Source organism: Melozone crissalis, unplaced genomic scaffold (genome assembly GCF_028551555.1).
Source record: "Melozone crissalis strain CALT ecotype California unplaced genomic scaffold, PUWL_Pcris_2 ptg000027l_1, whole genome shotgun sequence".
Taxonomy (NCBI): Eukaryota; Metazoa; Chordata; class Aves; order Passeriformes; family Passerellidae; genus Melozone; species Melozone crissalis.
The window spans coordinates 16,177,322-16,198,184 of record NW_026535805.1 but is presented as its reverse complement, the minus strand read 5'-3'; the positions used below and the strand labels follow the sequence as shown (position 1 = coordinate 16,198,184).

General features: G+C 41.5%; 1 protein-coding gene across 1 annotated transcript; it reads left to right on the top strand.

The window, feature by feature from the left end:
* Nucleotides 1–1,272: 1,272 nt before the first annotated feature.
* LOC128939011 (protein ELYS-like) lies at nucleotides 1,273–20,842 on the top strand. Its single transcript, XM_054279723.1, has 26 exons — nucleotides 1,273–1,495; nucleotides 2,538–2,791; nucleotides 3,262–3,442; nucleotides 4,227–4,434; nucleotides 5,629–5,745; nucleotides 6,415–6,499; nucleotides 7,600–7,750; nucleotides 8,703–8,835; nucleotides 8,922–9,103; nucleotides 9,561–9,622; nucleotides 10,324–10,452; nucleotides 11,832–11,922; nucleotides 12,006–12,095; nucleotides 12,276–12,416; nucleotides 13,175–13,279; nucleotides 13,768–13,861; nucleotides 14,159–14,282; nucleotides 14,397–14,453; nucleotides 15,451–15,597; nucleotides 16,336–16,523; nucleotides 16,695–16,839; nucleotides 16,933–17,064; nucleotides 18,211–18,358; nucleotides 18,444–18,591; nucleotides 19,092–19,290; nucleotides 20,675–20,842. The coding sequence occupies exons 1-26, from the start codon at nucleotides 1,375–1,377 to the stop codon at nucleotides 20,702–20,704; spliced, it is 3,462 nt and encodes a 1,153-aa protein (XP_054135698.1). The 5' UTR covers nucleotides 1,273–1,374; the 3' UTR covers nucleotides 20,705–20,842.
* The last annotated feature ends 21 nt before the right edge of the window (nucleotides 20,843–20,863 follow it).

Here is a 20,863-nt window from a genome sequence, read left to right as displayed (position 1 = left end):
CTTCCTTGCCCTCCTCTGGATGCTCTCCCAGAGTTCAGTACCCCTTTCCGTGGTGGCTCCCGGGTCGAGGGTGCCCCGGTGCCGGGGATGGATGGATGGATACGTTGTTTCTGGGAGCAGCCGGCCCCAGCCGCCCGGGCAGGCCCTGTCGGTGGAGGCGGGGCGTGCGCCCGGCGCGGCCCTGACAACGGCATGGCCGCGGGTTAGCCGGGCTGCGGCGCTCCTGCAGGCGGCCCTGCTGCTGGCAATCAAGGACTGCCTGGCTGGCTGCTCTGGGAGTTAAGGTGTCCGATGTAGTTTTGGACAAACAGTGGTGACAGGCCTTTCCTGGTGTGGCGCTGGTTTGCTGGTGTGGTGGAGAGAACAGAATCCTTAAACTGGCAGGAGAGAGTCAGCAAACACCAGGCCCTGTTGCATGGGTTGCAGGTGTTGCTGCAGTTGTTCTTGTCAGGTTGCTGATTGTAAAAACCTGTTGGAGAATTAAATGTTCCAATTCCACCTGGATACAGCCTTGGGCAGCCTGTTCTAGGTGGTGGCTTGAGCAGCAGGGCTTGGACAAGCAGCTCAAGTTGGATGAGATGGCTGCCAGTGGGTCCAGAAGGCCATTCTAGAATTCTGTTGTAAAGCCAAGATTGTAGAATTTGTGCTGGGAGGGACAAGCAGTGAAATACCTCACTGCTGTGTTCTGTACTGAGCCCCTTGGCACCTATGTCTGTCTGTCCAGGTAAAGGAAGCAATGTAGAGACAAGCATTGACTCAGCACAGACTTTAGGAACTATTGCTTGCTGAGCCATGTTAGACAGGCTGCAACTCGTGAATGAAACCAGAGTTGTGTCAGACAAGAGCCACAGCAGATAGCTGGGTAAATTTACCCTAATGTCCAATTCTGATTTGTGCTGGTTTTGTTTCCTCACTTAAAGGAAAGTCAAACCTTTGGTCTGCATCTAATACAGAATCTTAGCTGTTGGGAGCTATTGGGATAGAGTGCTGAAACCTTTCTTATCTTCTGCTATAGGTTTATGCTTCCTGGCAATCATAAACTTTTTAAAATATTATTTTTCTGAGATCAAATCTTGCTAAAATGTATGAGTGGACTTGAAATCGGTGTGTTGTTCTATTCCCTGTTATTTATCTTGTTCATCCCTCTGTGTACTTTTTCTTGATCTCATAGGTATCAGAAAAGCTCAAGATTCTCCTTGTGCTCTGCTGTGAAATGAAAAACTGTCCCAAGTGCCATTTCTTTGTAGCAAAAAAGAGCTACAAACGATGTCTGGGAGATTTGTCACTGCATACTGATGAGGCTTGGGTCAGTTTCAAAGATATTTATGGCTGACATGAGTCTCTTTGCCTTTTTTCCTTTATCTGCAGTGAAGAATGCGAGACCTAACAGCTCAGGTAACGAGCAGTCTGCTGCAGTTTCCAGAGGTGACTGTTGAGGCACTTGGGGAGGATGAGATCACCCTAGACTCTGTGCTGTGTGGGAAGTTTTCTGGAAGTGAGTGTTTTCCTTTACATTTGGATTTGGTGTGAAGTTGTTATTGTCTGAAGCCCAGGGTCATGGCATCGGGTTGGTTCTGTTAAGTAAAGTGGATCAGGTGTTCTGACAGTGCTAACAGGAGATTTTAACAATTAGAAGCATTGAAAGTGCAACAGCCTGCTCCAGTCCTGTGCTATTTAAATAGTATAGCTGACCATGGCCTCCTCAGTTCTGAATGAAATGGAAGGCAGTTTTCAAGGAAGAAATAGTGTTGTTTTGGGACAAATTTCTTTTTACCAGCTCATATATTTCCAAGGTATTTACTAGGATGCAGATTGAGGACCCAGTGAGAGTTGCTGAGAACAGCTAAGCAGATTAGGCAGTTGACTTTCTAGGTGATCTGAAGGTAGAGCTGGATGCCTGTCAGGATGCCTGGGCTTCTGTGAAGACCAGGTAGAATCTTATCTACCTGACTGTACTTGTAGTAATGGAGCTCATCCTTCCTTTGAGCTTGAAGTTCCTCAGTAGAGGAGCAAGAGTTAAACTCTTTGGTGAAACAGCACTTGTTAAATTCTTTCTGGGATCAGCTCATGTAAAAGTTGGAATTACATATGCAGTGCCCATTTTAAGATAATTTCCTGTCCAAATCCCTGCCCAGAGTAGTCATGTGTCAAGCAAAATTCTTAAACTGGAGCTGAATTGGTTTAGATGGGCTGCATTTGAAGTATGGTTTGAGGCTTGTATTCCTGTACATATTTAGGTGTTCTTTAGCAAAACCAGGCCAAGTATGGTGATCAGACTAGAGCCCAGTCTATTGTAATCTTCATCCCAAAGAGTGAATGGTCTTGAGTGCAGGTCTGACAAGTAGAAATGCAAAAGAATGGGGTTATTAATTTCAAAAGTATTGGTTGAGGATTGCAGTGGGTGATTTAAAATGACTGTCTGGGTGTGGTAGGTTGGCCTTTCCCTCTGTTGCATTTGAGGGAAGGGCGCAGTGCCCTGGCTATTGCTGCAGCTGCACTGCTGGCACTTGGTGAGCGCTGCTGCCGTTGCCTTGCAGGCAGAAGTGGCCTGGCGTGGCTGGCGTGTGGCCCCCAGCTGGAGGTGGTGAGCTCGGTGACAGGAGAGCGGCTCTCTGCCTATCGCTTCAGCGGGGTCAGCGAGCAGCCTCCCGCCGTCCGCGTGGTGAAGGAGTTCTCCTGGCAGAAGAGGACTGGGCTCCTGGTTGGCTTGGAGGAAGCAGAGGGAAGTGTTCTCTGCCTGTACGACCTTGGGACCTCAAAAGTGGTTAAAGCAATTGCTTTTACAGGAAGGGTATGTATCTTCTTGGGGAAATGAAGGTTTTGTGTTGTTTGGTGCTGCATAATCCTGTTTCAGGAAAAGCTTTGGAGCCTCTCTTTGAAGGTTGTGTGTTTTCTGAATTGTATTAACATATTGTCAGTTCAGAGTACCTGACAAGAGAGCCTTTTTCTCAACACACCTTTCTGCATTTTTGTCATTTTTGTTTTAAGGCCCTAAGGAGCACCATGTTTCTGGTATTATTTTCCTTGTGGGTTTATAGTGATTGCATCTTTCAGGACTTCCACGTGGTATTTTCCCAAATTTTCCTGGTTTGTATGAGGCAGAAGGGCAGCATTCAGGTACAATAGGGAGCAATAATTTGGTTTTAAGTCTTATGAACCTGTATTTCCTGTCCTGTTTCTGATGTGTTGGTGCTGGCTTCCCTTCTGAGGTTGCACCTGAGGCTGTCACAGGCTCTGACATTAGCGTGCCGTTCCCTGCAGGTGACTGCCATCGAGCCCATCAGCAATGACGGCGGAGCCAGCGTGAGCACGCGGCACCTGCACCAGAGTCTGCGATGGCTCTTTGGGGTGGCAGCAGTGGCCACAGATGTTGGCCATGTCCTTCTGGTTGACCTTTGTTTGGATGATTTGTCTTGCAGTCAGAATGAAGTAGAAGCATCAGGTAAGCTGCAGTTTTTAAACTTGAGTTTTGAAGTAAGAAAATGTGTTTCCTTTCAAAACCCAGCTTGTATCCCAGTGAAGATCCCAGCGTGCTGACTGACTGCTGGCATTTTTTTGACACTGCCCACTGCTGACTTTAGACAGCAGTTTGACATGGTGTGGTTCTGAACTGATCCAGAAATGGAGTGGCTTAATGCTCCTGCTGATGTTCAGAAGGGCTCTTGCTGCCCACATCCCTTTGTCCCTGTGATTCTTGCCAGTGGGAGGTAGGAATTTTTCCATTTGAGTCAGTGCAGCTGTGTGATAGGAAGTTGTGTCAGAGGTACCAGATTCCTTGGGAGTGTTCTCCTGTTTCCATCAATGGCTTGGGGCAGGCTTTAGGCTTGTGTTTTAAAATAAATCTGGCTTATCAAAAGTCCTTCATTTGGGTGAATGAATCCTGTAGTTTATGTTTTCAGATTGCAGACACTGCTTTGGGTGTTGTCAGAGTGGCTTCAGGAGTTCATATCCCTTCAAGTAGCTTCCTCATGAGGTCCAAGAAAGGAATTTGTCTACAATGGTTACATTTGTACCCAGTTTTGAAATAGGAGAGAGAATACCTGTCCCATTGGAGAGTCCTCCTGTTCTCTGAATGGGTGCAGAAACAGGAGTAGCCAAAAAAGATGCTGCACAAGTGGGCGTTCCATTTGCAGCATTAGATTATACAGGTTGTATAATCACATCAGTTTAAAGTGCAACTGAAGTGGCATAATGCATTCATTTCTCACATGCTTTTATGTGTTCAGATCTAGAAGTTGTCACTAGAATTCCTGCTGAAGTTCCACAAAGAAGAGAAGCTGTGACCAGGGAAGGGAGGCATCTCTGTTTTCAGTTGCGAAGTCCTTCAGGAACAGCAGTGTCAACCCTGTGCTACATAAGCAGAAGCAACCAGCTCGTTGTGGGATTTTCTGATGGCTACTTGTCACTGGGGAGCATGAAAACCTTGAAGAAGGCGTAAGTAGTCACTTCCAGTTGGCATGCTTGGTGGTGCAGGAGTCCCAGTTTTTTGCTTCAGGAAATATATTAATTTCATGAGCCCTTTTTCTTGAGTGAGTGGGAGGTTGGGTATAACCTTGGAGTGTTCAGAAATCCTCTTCTGAAGTATTAACTCATACATGGATTAAGTACAGTGCCTTCTCTGCCGTGGACTGCAATTGATTCCTTACTGTTCCTGTTCATAGAGATCTTGTGGAATGTACTGGGTCATGTCAGACAGCAGGGATGTGAGAGATCTTATTTTTCTAAGTCAGTTTGTTCTGTCCAGTCATATTTAGGGAAACAAGGCAATGTGTGTTTTTCCATGAGACAGGTTTCAGAAATTATTTTTTTAGAACCAGTTATTGCAATGAGAGCATGCACTGAAAGGCTTCAGTATCTGAATAATGTGATTTTGGTGATTATACATATTTTAAGGGACCAGGATGAAACTAGTGAGACATGATAATTCAATAGCTGATCTGTGCCTGAAAGCATATTCTTTCCTACATTTCAGCCTTGATGCAAGTAGGGGGTTGACCTATTCCAAGGCATTGATGTACATGGACCAATTTTTCCTTGGAAGCCTTGGAGATGAGAATAAGAAGCATATATATTTATAAACACTAGTAAAATTAAGAAATTATTTAAAATTAAGAAATTATTTAAAACAATAGTAAAATTTTAAAATTATTTAAAATCTGAAAAGCAATGTAACTTTCAATACGTGGCAAAATTTAGATAGGGGTTTACTTTAGCAAATCTGCAGTTACTCACCATAATTACTGATACATAAATAGATAGTGGAGGCATAATTAGGGGTCAGGAAAAGATTGTGAAGGTACAACTAAGGTTCAGAAGTCTGAAATAAAATGTTTGTTACAATGCCCAATAAAGAAATGAGAAACTCCTTCTCTTTGGTGTTTTTTAAAATATGTTCAGATTTACTGCATTATAAGTTCAATGTGTTGAAGTACGCTTCAACAATAGGAACAGTGTTTTCCCTAGCAGCTGAACTAATCATTTCTGTTCCTCCTCCTCAGGCAGAGGAGGACATAAACAGAGGTTATTGCTTTGATGGACAGAAATCTCCTCACCTTGACTGCTGCATACAAGGTAGTCACTTGCTTGCCTCCATTATTTGTCTTTTGTATTTTTTTTTCAAACCTGTAGGCACTACACTCAGGTTGGAGGAGAAAGGATTCCTGTCTGTGCTCTTACTTTTCAAGAGCCTGAGAATGATCTTCAAAATTGTTGCTACTTATGGGCTGTTCAGTCTACACAACAAAGGTGAATAAAAATTACAATAAGCCACTGATTTTGCTTTTTTTTTTTTACTATTAGTTCACATAGAGTTGTCCCTAAAAGAGGACAATGACAGTATTGCTGGTTGCTTCATGAGAGCTTCAGAATTCTTTGGAGTCCTTGTGTGCTAGTTCAGCTTCCCTGGCAGAAAAGGAGCAGTGTTCAGCAAACAAATCAATGGCTTCCAGCTGGAATAAGGAATAAGAGAGTGTAGAAGGGTGCACTGCATGCAAGAGAGGGACTGGAACTTAGGTGGGAAGAGGAAAAACATACCTCTCAGCATCAGCAAACTACTTAGCCCAGCTGTTCATAAACTGGCAGTCTTCTTGAGCTTGACTTCAAAGCAGTCTTCATGGAGAATGGTTTACTGTGTAAAGCTATTTCCAACAATTTTAGGTCCATACTGCATATTAAAGCTTTCCAAACAAAAAGTTAGCATTTTCCCCTGAAGCTGTTTGTGTAAAAATTTCCTCCTCTATGTTTTACTGGCTAAGTGTGACCAGTTATCATGTTTTGGGAAGCAGTGTTTTTCTTTTCAGCAAGAGCATGCTCTTAAGTCACTTTCAGCCTAGATCTAATAAAATGATAATTGTAATAAAATGAAGATTGTAAAGCAGCTTTGTAATCAAATCTCCTCATTTATACCTTTTTCAGTGAAGGGAATGCTGTGAATTTACATCTCTTGAAGTTAGCATTTGGTGGCAGGAAATGTCTGGCATCAGGAGAAGTCATGTATGAGGTAAGACAGGCCTGTATGTGAGAGATTGAAAGATAAAGTTTCCCTGGGTATCAGTTAAGTTGGCTCCTTGTATATGAATGACAGCTGAAATTTCGAGTCATTAAAATGAATGCATGATGAGTTTTTGGAATTATAGTTCTTTATCTTATGGAACTGTCCCTTGGTATAGTGGGCATCTTGTTCTGGTCTGCATTTTTGATTAAAATTGATTTTATCATTAGTCATTTTATAAGATTCTTTGAAAGTTTTGGAAACTCATTTTTTGCTTGGAAGTGGTTTTGCTGTTTTTTTTTTAGTTTGGTGTTTTGTTGGACTTTTTTATTGTAGAGCTGCTATTTGTCCACAGTACACACATATTCACATATTTTATGGTAGACAGGTTAAATGAAGGCTGTACTGGAAAGACAGTATTTCACTTAATGCCTCCTTAGAAAAGGTGGTAGCAGAGGTTCAGGGCCATCCTTTCTGTATATCTATTTCTGAGTGTCTCAAAGCAATTTCTTGCTCTGTAGTAATTTGGAATCTTAAACACATTGTCCATGTTCATCCCATGTCCTCACCATAAGGAATTGAGGGATATTTCCCTGATAAGAGCTCATGGAGTTTGAAAGAAGGTTTTAAATCTCTAGGAAGTTCTCATTGTTAATAGAGAGATGAGTGTTCACTCTACTGATGTGCCTATCAATAACATCTCGGGACAGACCTTTAGCTGCTCTAATGTCAGGTTCTGTAATCAAAACACGGAGCAAAGGCTTTGTGTGAAGATGTGTTGCATTGTTTTAGATGTCTCTTTGCAAGTATATGTTCAGGTTTGTAAAGACACTTTGATGATGCAAGGAATTCTACAAAACGTGTTTAGATGTAGACTAATGTTAGGGAAATGCTAAATTTTGAAAATGTGCAAAAGCCTTTCGAGTAAAACTTGCCTGTTGTGACTTGATGCTTAATTCTCTTGCATGTCAGATGTAATTCCTGTTGATGGGAAACATACTGTAAAATAATCATATTATGCCAGATATTTGCATTAGTTCATACTTGGGTATAATGTGTATTGTTATTTCAGAATTGCCTTTCCTCTCTTCTTAATTTTTTCCCCCCAGGATTTTACATGTTGTGTCAAGCTCTTCAGTTTAGATCTCTCTGGTGGAATCTTTCCCTGGAGAGGGCAGACCAGCAATACTAAATTCCTCAGCTGTCAGACCATAGAGAAATTTTGCAACCATGCTGACAGAGAGGATAACGTTAATGAAGGTTTGTTCTGATGTCCCTGCTTGGTTATTCTGAACTGCATGGTTTGGAAATCTGAGCAATGAATGATGTTCTGTACCCACAGTCCTAAAGTCTTAAATATTCATCTAGCTGACCTTGTTGGGCTTACTGAAAAACCTGTATGCTTAAGTTATGTGAAACTTCTTATCCCTTTTAAGAGACTTCTTTTAATCTTTTAAGGGAAAAAGTAGGCTTTGTTTTATGTTTGCTGGGATGGTAGAGCAGTGTATGGGGTCATCTGTGTAAGGGTGGTCAGTCAGTTTGTTCTGCCAGTTGTCTTCATTGAACAGTAAGATCATTCTATTGCTTATGAGTGTTACCTGAATTGTTTTTTATCCTGCTCAAGCCTCTGGCTGCATCCAGTGTGCATCCAGTGAATCTAGTTCCCCAGGGCTGAGAACTGGAGCCAGTCCTGTGAAATATCTTCATCAATAATCTGAATGAGGGGATCGAGTGCCCCCTCAGTAAATTTGGGACAACATCATCATGAACAAGAATGTTGATCTGTTGGAGGTTAGGAAGGCTTTGCAGAGGGATCTGCACAGGCTGGATTGATGGACCAAGGCCAGTTGTAGGACTTTCAAACACCTTTTGCAATGCTACAGGCTTGGAAAAAATTGCTGGAAAACTACCAAGGTATCCTGCATGACAGCTGGCTGAATACAAACCACCTCACCACATTAAAAAACCCTAAACCCCCCAAATAATTATTCATTCAGCATGCAAAACTTAATTAATAATTGTGTATTTGATTTTGCTTAAAACAAATATAATTTGAATAAGAAAAAGAGGCACTGAAACCTATTGCAGAGATGGTTGATGGTTGCTATTTCATAAATTTTTTTATCATTCCTAAGTGCTGTGTTTCATGAATGAAGTAACAGCAAATATCTCATATTTTCTACAGTAAGAAACAATGTCTTGTCTTTGACAGTAATCTCTCCTGATACCAGTGTATCAATCTTCAGTTGGCAAGTGAATACCTATGGTCAAGAAAAACCATCTGTTCATTTGGGAGTGTTTGACATCAATCGCTGGTATCATGCCCAAATGCCAGAATCACCAGGGTAGGTTTTAATTAAGAGGTTTCAATATCCCTGCAAAAGGTTAATTTGAAAATTGCTATTGAGCTAATGCACTTGTTTTCTTTAAGGCCAGAAGAATTCCTTCATGATTGCCCCTATTTTGCCCTGTGGTCACTGGATCCTGTAATAAGCATGACTTCTCCAAACCTCATTTTGGATATTCTGGTACACGAGCGTAGTCTGAGTCGGGGGGTTCCTCCTTCTTATCCACCACCTGAACAGTTCTTTAATCCAAGCACCTATAATTTTGGTAGGTATTTCACTGCTTTTCTTTTGAATAGTGGCAAGCTTTGGTGGAGGTGAAAAGCCACTTGAGTGGTTCTCTTTCTTGTTCTTTGTTTGTCACATGAAAACCAAACCAAAAAAAGCCCCACAAACCTTCTCCAACCTGGTTACTGTGTCCTGACAAGGCACGTAGTCTTGTGAAACATATCTGACAGGCAGCTGAGTTTTGGGGCTTCTGTAACATGGCCTGGGAAGGGGTGATGGTGCCAAAATGAAAAGCCTTTGAGCTGAGGCCCAAAGCACAGCACTAGATAGCTCTCAAGTTTCTAGAGACAGAGAGTAACTCCTTTTTATGGGATGTGTGTAAGTGATGTGAGGAAGGAAAGTGGTGCTGGAGGTTTGTCTTTGCAGACAGCAGTATTTATAAAGCATGAACTGGTGAGGAGGTGCCAGGGTCTGTCAAATGCTCCTTGTTTCTGCAGATGTGACGTGCTTGCTCAGCTCGGGAGTTGTTCACATGACTTGCACCGGCTTCCAGAAGGAGGTGACTTTTTTTACTGTATTGAAAGTGTCAAGAGATGAACCTTTGGTAACTTTTCTCTTGCAGTGCTTTGAGTGTCAGAGACCACTTGATGTTCCCACTGCCCATCCACATGCATAGCTGCAGTCGTATCGTGCCAGTTTCATGCAGATGGCACTGTTGTAGGGAGGCATGAGCAGGGGTTGAATGGCTGGAAAGGACGGGTGTGGTGGAAGCTGGGGAAATGTTTGCTTCTTTGTATGGTGTGGAGTTGGGGTCTTGATCCCTGATGAACCTGAGAAAGGAGGACAGCATGGAGAGAGGGAGAAGTGATTTAACTGTTGAGGAAGAAATGCATGTTTTTTTCTGTCAGCCTTGACCAAATTCTGATTTCTGAGCCACTGCACAGCTTTTGACAAACCCTTTCAAATTAAGTTCTAGCTCACTAAATATTTCAGCTTTGGCACAAACAAGCATAGATGTGTGATTTAAAGCTGTGTGTTAGGTTTAACTTTTACAAAATGTAATTTGTGCCAGGGAAAATACCAGTCCTGTGTATTGATAGAGAGGCTAGAAAATGCTTCCTTTAGCATTGCAAGGGTTGGTATTTTCTTCTACAGGGTATTTTTTTAAAAAGTGAAACTATTAGTTTGGCTGTTGTTTTTAAGGCAGAACCTTTGTGATTGAATGCTGTCTTAAGCTGTGTGTTTTGATTGATGTTTCAGACCCTGAAGTTTTTGAAGAAATCTGGTCCTTTACTAAGTGAAGCCATCCGTGACAGCTACTCTCGATGTCTTGTAGCTGGCTTGCTGTCTCCAAGACTGGTTGATGTCCAGCCATCCAGTCTGAGTCAGGTGGGTGTATGCTGGAAAATCCAGAGAGAAATATATGCATCTTGTCTGAAGGCTGTAGAGGCTACAAGACATGACCATCTGAGTTTTACTTGCAAGTTGCTCAAAGAGGCAGGTGTTGACATTATTTAGCAGAAATAATAATATTCTTAGATCCAGACTCTAAATTTGACTTGGAAGAACCCTCTGTGCAAGCTGACCCAGCCCACATCGTGCTTATTTTGCAAGCCTGATGTAGGCTCTTATATTCTGATTAGATGTTCTGATGTCAGCTCTTGTTGGGAAGTAACTTGGAAAAGCAAGAAGTTTTATGATGACATTTCCTGAATTATGACTACATTGTTCAGGGAATTGTTATGCATTTGAGGAGGGATTGCTTTTGGATGCTAGAAAGAGAAATTGACGTAATTTCAGAATTATGTCAAGAAGCTTGGGTTTGAATTTCTTTGGCCACTCTAAGCAATATTGGGCATGTTTCCTTGTCTGAAACCAGGTTTCAGAAAAAGATGGAAGTATCACACATGCTTTCAAATGACAGAATGTGTAGAAATATCTTTGAATGTAATAATTTAACTTAGAAGGAAAACATATGTTTTAGAAAAAAGAGAGACAAGGAAAAAAAAGAAAAATGTCAATTTCTATGCAGGATCATTTCACCTGAAATAAATGTCTGAACACCAGCTGGAATTAGCTGCTACATTATTTCCATGTGTGTGCATGCCTGTGCATTATCCTTCTCAAGGACTGCCATGGCATTTAGAATACAGTAATTGAACAGCCTGAAATTCCAGACCGTTAGAACTGAAATGTTTACCATTTTTTATTGTACTTTAACAAATTGAAACTTAATGTTTTGGCTGTCAGAGCTGCTTCCTGTCTTGCTGGTCTCAGGAGCTGCTTGGCCTCAGCTTCACAGTCTCCATGCAAACACAGTGGTGTTTGCTCTGTCCCCTTCACGTGCTCCTGATGGCAAAGGGGTGTGCCCACAGTGCATAATGGGTGTTAGCAGAGGATGTTACTGGAAATAGTTAACTGGGACTCAGTGAATGAAGAGTGGAACCCTGAGGCAAAGAAATAGAGATTGAAACTAGCTTGCATGAAGTTGAAATGTCAGAGGAAAACGTTCCTGTGTTCCTCAAACCAACAAGCAGTCCAGCCTGGGGGTAGGATGAGGAAAGAGCCAAGAATATGGACCTAGCTGCATTTGCAGCTGATGTCTGAGTGGGTAACCAGTCAGCAGCAAACACTTCTGTCAGTGGCTCAGGTAGTGTCTGATTCAGAGCTACTACATGGGTCACCAAAAGAAACTGCAGTGTTTATCAAGGTGAGACTGAGAGGAAAAGTCTGTGAGGTTGTGATTTGCTTTTGTCTGTTTTGTGCAGGAGGAGCAGTTAGAGGCAGTGTTGTCAGCTGCTGTGCAGACAGGCTCTTTAGAACTTCTGACGGGATGCATTAAACACTGGACTTCTGAAGGTAATGCTGCTTCCACTGTTTTTATGTTTGTGTTTTGGTTAGAAATCGTGGCTTCATGTCCTTTTTGTTTTCTGTTTTTAAAGAGCAGCCAAGTTCTGCTGTAAATTTACGGTTTGTTCTTGAGTGGACGTGGAACAAAGTGATCTGTACAAAAGATGAACTGGACCAAATATGTGAGTAGTGGTGTGGTGGTTTTTAAAACCTGGAGTCATTCTATGTAAAGGATCTTCTGCCAGTGTCTGCTGCTGGTTCTTTAAGTGGTTCTTTAAGTCTCTTGTGGTTGTTGAAGTGTTGAAGTTTGGAAGTGTGCAGTTGCTGTGCTGAGTGATGATTCAATATTTCTCCTTGACAAGGTGTTCCGCTGTTTGACGGCTCCTGCAACTTCATTGACCCGCAGACATTACAGTCCCTCCAGCACTGCCAGCTGCTGCTGAGCAACCTCAGCACAGTCCTGAACTGCTTCCTAGCAGAAGCCCGAGAGCTTACAGAGAAAGGTTGGTGAGAGCCCTGCTGGGCCTTTGGTCTGATTGTTAACATTTGGAAGGATGCTTGGCTTGTAACTGTGGAGACAGGAGCTGCTGTTGTTTTGGATGGCTGGGAGAGAGGTTGAGCTGGGAGGAGGGGTTTAAATCTGATCAGTTAGGACTTTGATTTAAGCCACTTTGAGTTCAGGGGAGCAGCTTGTTGTGGAGTTCATGAGGCTGGGTAGGAAAGGCTACACTGGTTCAGCACTGAGCTGAGTAATCACCCGGGCAGCAATTGCAGCAACTGAGTGTGGTAATGCTGAGAAGTGTTTGTAATTGTTAGCTTGCAATTGATAGTTGTGTGCAAATTTCTGGGAAATAGAAAGGAAACCAAAATGAGTAAAGCAATTTCCTTGAGGTTTTTTGGCTTCTGATTTTAAAAATTGTTGTTCGCATGTCAAGGGAAAAAGAGGACAATAATATCTTTTGCTAAAGTAAAAATCTCTGCTATATGGAAAACAAATGTTGTCTTCTTGAGTATATCTTATAGTTTGGGCTTTATTTTTCAATTTCAATCCTTAGTGATTCTGTTTCTTTGTAGTGACTGGGGTTTTTTTTGTGGGGGTTGGAATGGTGCTTTTTCCTTCAAATTCATAAGTGATCCAGAGGGACAGCTACAAAGACAGGTTTCCACTGTGTTTGTTCATATTTTCTGTTTGTTCTGCAAAGGGGGTTTTGTAAAATGAAAGGAATTGCAAAACTCAAATCATGTTTTGCCTTTCTTTCAGGTTTTTCAGACTTGATAAATAAGCAGATGGTAACCAGCCTCATTTTTTTGTATGCACAAGTGGTGATCTGGTTCTGTCGATCCAGTCTCCTTCCCGAAGGTTTAGGTAAGCAGAACCTGTAGTAGCAGCACACTCATTTTGATAGTAAAAGCAGTACCTGCATGTTTTGAACCTTTGATTTATTGCTTGAGGTGAAAGTGCACCTTGGAAATGCTCTTAATTGAGACACCTTATAAATTCCATTTTCAGCTTTAATCATTTTACAGATGCTCACATGTTCAAAAGGTCCTTCCCTTTGAGAGTGGTTTATTTAGGAGTAGCCTTGAGCTTACCCTACGTGCTCTGAATGCAGCATCAACAGCAAATTTGAAACTGATCTTGAGAGAAGATGTAGTTGTAGTTCTGCAGTTTGCAGCAGTAGTAGTTTTGTCTTAGCTCTCCTTTAGCAAAGGCAGAAACAGGATCGGATTCTTTGAGTGTTGGAGGCTTCTTGAGGTTGTGTGATTTCTGTCTGTCTAGACCAAAATTTTAGTTGAAAAATGTGGTCTTACTTCTTTAACTTGCTTTTTATTTATCACCTGTAGATGATCAAGATGATCACATTCATTTGTCCAGACCTTTCTACGATTACTCTTTGATTCAGAGCTACTATACGGGTCACCGAGAGAAACTCGAGCGCTTATCAAGGTAAGACTTAGAGGAATTCTCTAGAAAGCTGCCACTGTTAGACTGTGTGAGAGTGGTTATTTTTGCAGTTAAAACCCTTTGTCTGCTCTCCTTGACATTACACATAACAGAGCATGAAAGCAAACCTGGAACCCAAAAGGTCATTGCAACTCTTCTTGGGTTTGTGCTTTGGACTCCTTGATGAAAAAGTTCATTGTGAGCTAAGGACCATCTTTGCTCTGACTCTGAAATCTGTGACATTGAGAGGCTGGAATGAGTGTTTTACTCTGTGCAAGCCCTTGGTCCCTTTTGTTGCAGAGGCAAATGGGATTCTGATTGCTTGATGATTGATGGAATGGTTTCCCAGCTGGGAGAGGAAGTGGAGAAGTTGTGGCGGAGAGATGAAGGCGGCACTGGGAAATACCCACCTGTTAGTTTACATGTGAGTGTTGTGTTCACTGCAAACCCCAGCAGCAGCAGCAGCAGCAGCAGTCCCCTAAAGCCAATGATGGTGAAAGACAGGAGCATTAGAAAACCTTTTCATCTTTCATTTCAGGCACTGCTGGATCTCTATTTGCTGGAGAGCATTGAAGAAAGCAACAAACATGCAATTGTATCCTTTCCAGATTCTGTTATTTCTCCTTCAGTAATAACAGCATAAATGTTCTTACATGTTTGTCACTTATGCGTTTTTTGCAAATTCTTTTCTGATACAAGCAAATAGGTTCCCTAAAATATTCAAGATAAAAACCTTGCTTAGTTTCTTTCAAAATGTAACAGTTTTTAATTTTTTAAAGCGCTCCTTTCTGTAGCAAAGGACTGTGTATTAGAACAGTGCCTGAAATATGCTGCTTCAGAACAGAAGGGTTTGTAACAGCAGTGGTTTTCCAGTTGCTGATTTGTTTCCCAGCCCAGCTAACAGTGTTTGCTTTTTTTTGTGTAAAAAGTACAAGCACACAGAATAATAAAGAGGGGGTTGAGAACAGTCATTGGGCTGAAGCCTAATTTTTAAGCTGCTGGAACATGCAGACTTTCCTTTGTTGTTCGTTGGCTAAATGAAGAAGAGAGGCTGGAAAGCAAAGGGTTAAAAATGGTTGTGGTCCCAAGCTGCCTTATTCAGACACGATCCACATGCAGTTTTAAACACAGTTTCAAGCAGTCAGTGCTAAGTTGCATTGTAAGGGCACCATAATTTGTGTTGGTTGTGTGAAGACAGGAAATGGGGAGAATAAACAGCTGTAGAACTTGTTTTCTTTAATAATTAGGCATTGGATGTTGAAGTGTGTTGAGTGTCCAGCTGGTAGCTTCACTGACAGAAGCAGAAGCCTGGGTTTGTAAGAGCAGTATCTAAACACCCAATATCTGCCTTTTTGATTGCCTTACAGGAATCCACAAGTGTTTCTTTCTGGAAGATTATTCAGAATACAGTTTTTAGATCAGCACCTGCCGATTGATATAATGGGTTTTTATAGCTTAAAATGGCAAGATCAATACCTTGGGATGTTCTGCTTTCTACGATTTTCATATTCTTATTTCATTCTTTTGCTAAATGTAATGTGATACAAGTTTGTGGTCTTAGCGATTTATTCGCCTTGATTAGATACTGTCAGACAATTTACTTGCTGCTGGATATCATCCATTTCTTTCCAAATAAAACAGAAACTTTACTTGTTTCCTTTCTAACTGCCTTTGCTATCCCTTGGGGTCTTGTTAAACTGATTCGAGGGTTTTGGCTTCTAGATCACAATGATTATGAAGTAAGTATGAGACAGTTGAATTAGACACACATTGCACTGCAGAGCAGTAACCACTAAAATATTTTTAACAAATGCTACTTAGGTGTTACAACCACCTAAGAGCATAAGAAGTTTTTTTTTAACACTGGTCTGATATCTTCAGCAACAAGTTATGATTTGAAATTTTGTTTTAACTACTTTGACAGAAATTGATTGAAACAAAGGCATAATCAGCATAAATAATGCTTAATATTTGAATTTTTAAAGCCATCTCTGTTTTAGGAGGTTTTCAGCTGACTGGTTGGGCACCGATTCTAAGAGTGTTTTTGGTACTTGAAGCATGGAAACTGATGGTAGCAGGAACATTTGAGACAAAAGACTGCAGGAGTGATGTGTCAGCCTGATCTTCCCAATGCTTTTGGTTGTTTTTTACCTGTCACTATGTGAACAGAACCAATTTGATTATCAAGTAACTTATTATTTAGTAATGTATTTATAAAAAGAGATGTTTGTACACAGAATTTCATGAACTTACAAAAATCTGAATAGTTAGTTTTAAGACATTCACAATTGTATTGCTGATTTTTTTTCCCTGCAAATACCTGAAGAATTTCTACTGATGTGTCCTGGATCAAGTATTTTCTTATTTAGACCTCTGAGTTGGTCTAACCCACGTCCAGCCTTGCTGCAGAAAGTTTTGACTCTTTGTTGCCTGGCTGTGTGTATCTATGTTAATGAAGCTGCTCTCAACTTGTGCAGAATTCCCTGGCCCTGCTCTTCCATCCAGCTACACTCAAGACAGTGTCATGGCAGCACATGAGGATAATCCAGTCCCTGATGTGCCAGGGGGAGCACAGGCGAGCCCTCAGGTACATGCAGATGATGAAGCCGTCCATGTCCAGCAGCAGTGAGGTGCGGCTGTTCCTCACCGTGCTCTTGTCCAACAGGTAAGGAACCTCCCCTCTTTTGGCATTCACATCTTGGGAAACGTGGAGAAGTGATGGCACAAATGGGGCTCCCCTCCATTTCCTTTGAGCTTTGAATGGATACCATCACTGTGGGGCATCTTTTGGCCTCAGTGTTCCCTTTCCTTTCCATGTCCTAAACCTTAACTGCAGGTGCATGGTGGAGGCTTGGGGTCTGTTGCAGCACCACACCACGAAGTTAAACATAGAAGAGCTGCTAAAGCACATGTATGAAATCTGTCAGGAGATGGGGCTGATGGAGGATTTGTTGAAGCTGCCCTTCACAGACACAGAAAAAGTGAGTTTGGAGAAGAAACAAAAAAAGCCTTGTCTCTTTGGCAAGAGAAGAGGCAGAATGGTAATGATGTTTGAAATGTGTCATTTCTCACAGGAGTGTTTGGAGAAGTTTTTACAGACCAAATCTGGTGTTCAGAACCATGAATTCCTCTTAGTCCACCACCTGCAGCGTGCCAACTACATCCCAGCACTCCAGCTGAATCAGTCCATGAAGGCCCATCTGTTGGTAAGGGTAGCAGTCCTGCTGCGTGTGCAAGTTTCTGTCAGTGTGACTGATCACTTTTGATAGTCCTCAAGAAAAGTCTTGATTTCTCTTTTATACCATTATTTGAAAGACTAGGAATAACTTCCTACATGTCAAGTTACAGATGAACCTAAAAGGTGGCTGAAATAATTTTACTACTGCGAACTGCCCTGTGAAGTTATAAATTAAATGTTCAGTGGTTGACTCCACTGAAAGTTTGTTTGTATCTGACAAAAAAAAAGGTATCTTTTCTACCATCTCATATGTTCATTCAGTTCCTCAGATCCTGCTGTTATATATGGTTTAGCTAGGGAAGTTATTTTTGTAAGTTTTTTCTGTGGAATAAAGAGTATGTTGTCTCACATCTTGTATCTTGCCTGACAGCAGTCTAGATAGTCAACAGGTCAAATATGTGTAGTGGGGTTTAGTTGTGGTTTTGGGTTTTTTATTTTCTTAAATTATAGTACAAGCTCTCTGATTCCAGTAGTTTCATGCTACCAATTTTATTACATAAATTCTAACCTATGTTTCTCAAAATATCCAGATCAAATTTTGCATTATGTGAACTTCTCTTAGGGATATCTGATGCATGTGTTGTTTTTTTAAAGTGTATTTTTTCAGTAAGTCAAACTTAAAAAGTAGTCTTGGAAAGTTTAAGTGTGTGAAAACTGTGTGTGAAAACTGTGTTCCAGACAGGTGTGTGTAAGTAGATTTTCTTAATTTTCCCATCATTTTGTCCAATGTAATTTGCAGTTGCCCTGTGTATTCAGTAATCTCAGATATCTTTATTTCATTATAGCCAGAGGAAAGCCTGCTCTTCCATAAGTCATTTGAAAATTGCAGGTGTTAAGAATTATGTAAGAATAAGGCTCTGCAAAGTGCCAGAGTCCTTTTAACTAGGAGTTTTATGTTCTACTTTTATTCCAATCTTCTTTGCACTTATCCAAAACTACTAGGTGAAATTGGTGTGTGCTTCTGGGTGGAACCTGCTGTGGTTCTGTGCAGTGGATTTATTCTCCTTTGTCTGTAGAGCAAATTTAGGCCTTAGTTGGAAAGAGCAGAGACAGTCCTGTGCAATGAACTTCTGGTGAATTGTTAACTTCTTGCTTTGCACATTTCCTTTGTCAGAATGATCGTGATCCTCGTTTGAGAGAGAGAGCAGTAGCCAGAAATTCTTTGTTAGACCAATATATCAAGGTCCTTCCCACAGTCCAAAGGAAGCTGGCAGTAGAGAGAGCCAAGCCGTACCGTTTGCCTTCATCGGTGTTAAGAGAAGGTAATTTGAGAGAAGGGAATGCGGATGTGCAGCTGGCCATCACTTTGAATGCACAAGGCTGATACTGCTCCCTCTTGCTTTACAGTGCCAAGGCCAAAGCCATTATCAACAGCAACAAGGCAGGCTAATGCAGGAAATGTGCACACAAGAACAAGTTTAATCACTAAAGTACTGTCCAGATTTAAAGAAGCATGGCTAGGAAACAAGACAACCAGTTTCTCAGAATATAAGAAGTAAGCAGCCTGTTCACAAGGTTTAGCCTTGTTCTATGGGTTTGAGGGGAGACAGAAAAAGGAGAGAAATATCTTTGAATTATGTTAGTGTCTTGGTGGGAGGGTACATGTGAAAATAGCTTTGTTTTGCTTTTTTGCACATAAAAAATACGTTTGAGACACAATTCATCATTAGTACTATTTGGAGAAATATGCTTTTCTGCTATGATAATCTTAGTTAGGCAAATACATGTGTTTACATTATGAGAAATGTGCTTGCAGCGTTTAAGACAGCTGAAACTAAAGCTTTGATCACCACCAAACTCTTGGTGTACAGACCTTGACAGACAAACAAAGAGAAGTGCCTGTCACTTCCATGTGGGCCTATTGTATCACCCCAGCAGTGAGGGTTTACCTGTATTTCTTGTTCACTGAGTGTTTGTGTTGTCAGCATCACAGCATCACATTTTTTTTTTCATTTATTTCTTGATTTTCCTAGTTTAAAATGAGTATTTTAACAGGTTGCTGGATTTGGTGGTTCGTCCTGGTCCTTCCCGCTCTGTGGCACAGGCTGAGACCCAGCAGCAGTCCCCGTGCAGAGCTTCCACTTCTTTTGTGGCATCCAGCTCCCCGAGAGCAAACACACATCACTCCAGCTCCCAAAACAATCTGCCAGGAGCATCAGAACTGAATGTACTGGAAACTCCTCTTGTGGTCAAGGTTTGTATTTTAAAAAGTCAGTAGCAACCAACCAAACCAGAAGCTTGTGAGCTTTGCTTAAAGTGAAACCCCTGGATTCAAATGGTGAGGTATTTTTTGCATGTAGTTATTGTATACACAGTCTTTTCCAGCAGTAAAACGGGCAGAGAGGGAAAGTTTAGTTTTCAGTTAATTGCAGCGGTGACCTTGTCCCACAGCTTTGAGAAATACAGTTGCTTTTATTGCATGGAACAAAGTTCAACCTGGACTTTTCAGTCTATACTTAGCTGCCTAAAGATGCAATTTGTGGCTTAACCATGTCGTTATTTAAGTGCCAAGTAGCTTTATGTATTTTGATGTGCATTTCTACAATCAAGAACTGTGCTTCAAACTCTTAATCCAGTGTCATGAATGACAACTGAGCAATGTCAGTGATGTCAGTCTCTGTCAGATTCAGTGATGACTCTCTGCAGCAGTTTTGCTTATCAGGTGTTTGTGTTAAACTGTATTTCCAGTCATTGCCATCAAACTGTTACCGTGCAAGGCAGTAACACCTGACACGGCCCCTTGGTTCTGATCTTTTTGCCTTTGCCTACCTGAATGAAATCATTGCCATCTCCCTAAATTATAACCTTTTTCTTGTTAGGAAATATCATCTATACTATTGAACTAGCTTCATCCTTCTCCTTTCTAACTCTTTCAATACTGTAAAACATTTCCAAGCCAGGAAAACCTGAACACTGCTCCATGAGGATATGTAGGTATTTTTACAGCACTATCCCTTAATCTTGTGTGCAGATTGATTAAGTAGTGCAGAAATAAGCTGTGGCTGTTGCTCTGTTGACTGGCATCTGGAATACAGCAATTGAAAACACTGCCTTGTGGAATAAGGGTTGTGTGCCTTTTAAAAGAGCAGCGTAGAAACCGCAAAAATTACTGGGATAGGAGAGAACATTGTAGGCAACAAGATGCTATATTCTTGTTTCTTTAGGAATTTTGAAAAATAACCTGTTATAACTGAATCTTTAAGCATTGGGTACCCAATTGTATTTTACCCTGTCAGAGGCAGTGGGTCACTCTGCACTGCTCCACAGCCAGAGGGCACTGCAATGCAATGGGCACCCCTGGCCGTGTACACACCTTGTGTTGGAAAACTGCTCCTGGTCATGGGCAGTGGCAAATGGTCAGTTCAGAAACAGAGCATGTGAATTGCACACAGGGACTGCTCTGATCCCTGTGCCTCAAATACATAAACTCTCAGCTGTGAGGTGGTACATATATTTCACATTCAGGGGTGGTCTTAAGGGAAAAGCAGCTTTTCTGTGTATTTAATTTCTTCTAGCTCGGTGTGAAATTAGTCTGCTTGCTACTGAATAAAGCATTAACAGACATTTTTTAACTTTAGGTTACTGAAGACAGTGCAGTGACAGCATAAACTTAAGAAGCAGCACCTAAAAACCCCACCATATAGTGATCTACATCCATAAGGCAATCTTCGACACAACTATGAGACTACAAAGCATCAATCTGTATGTGATTTGCCTCAGAAAAATAAAGGTCAGTGTGATACAGCTGAGGGACACAGAGACTTTTG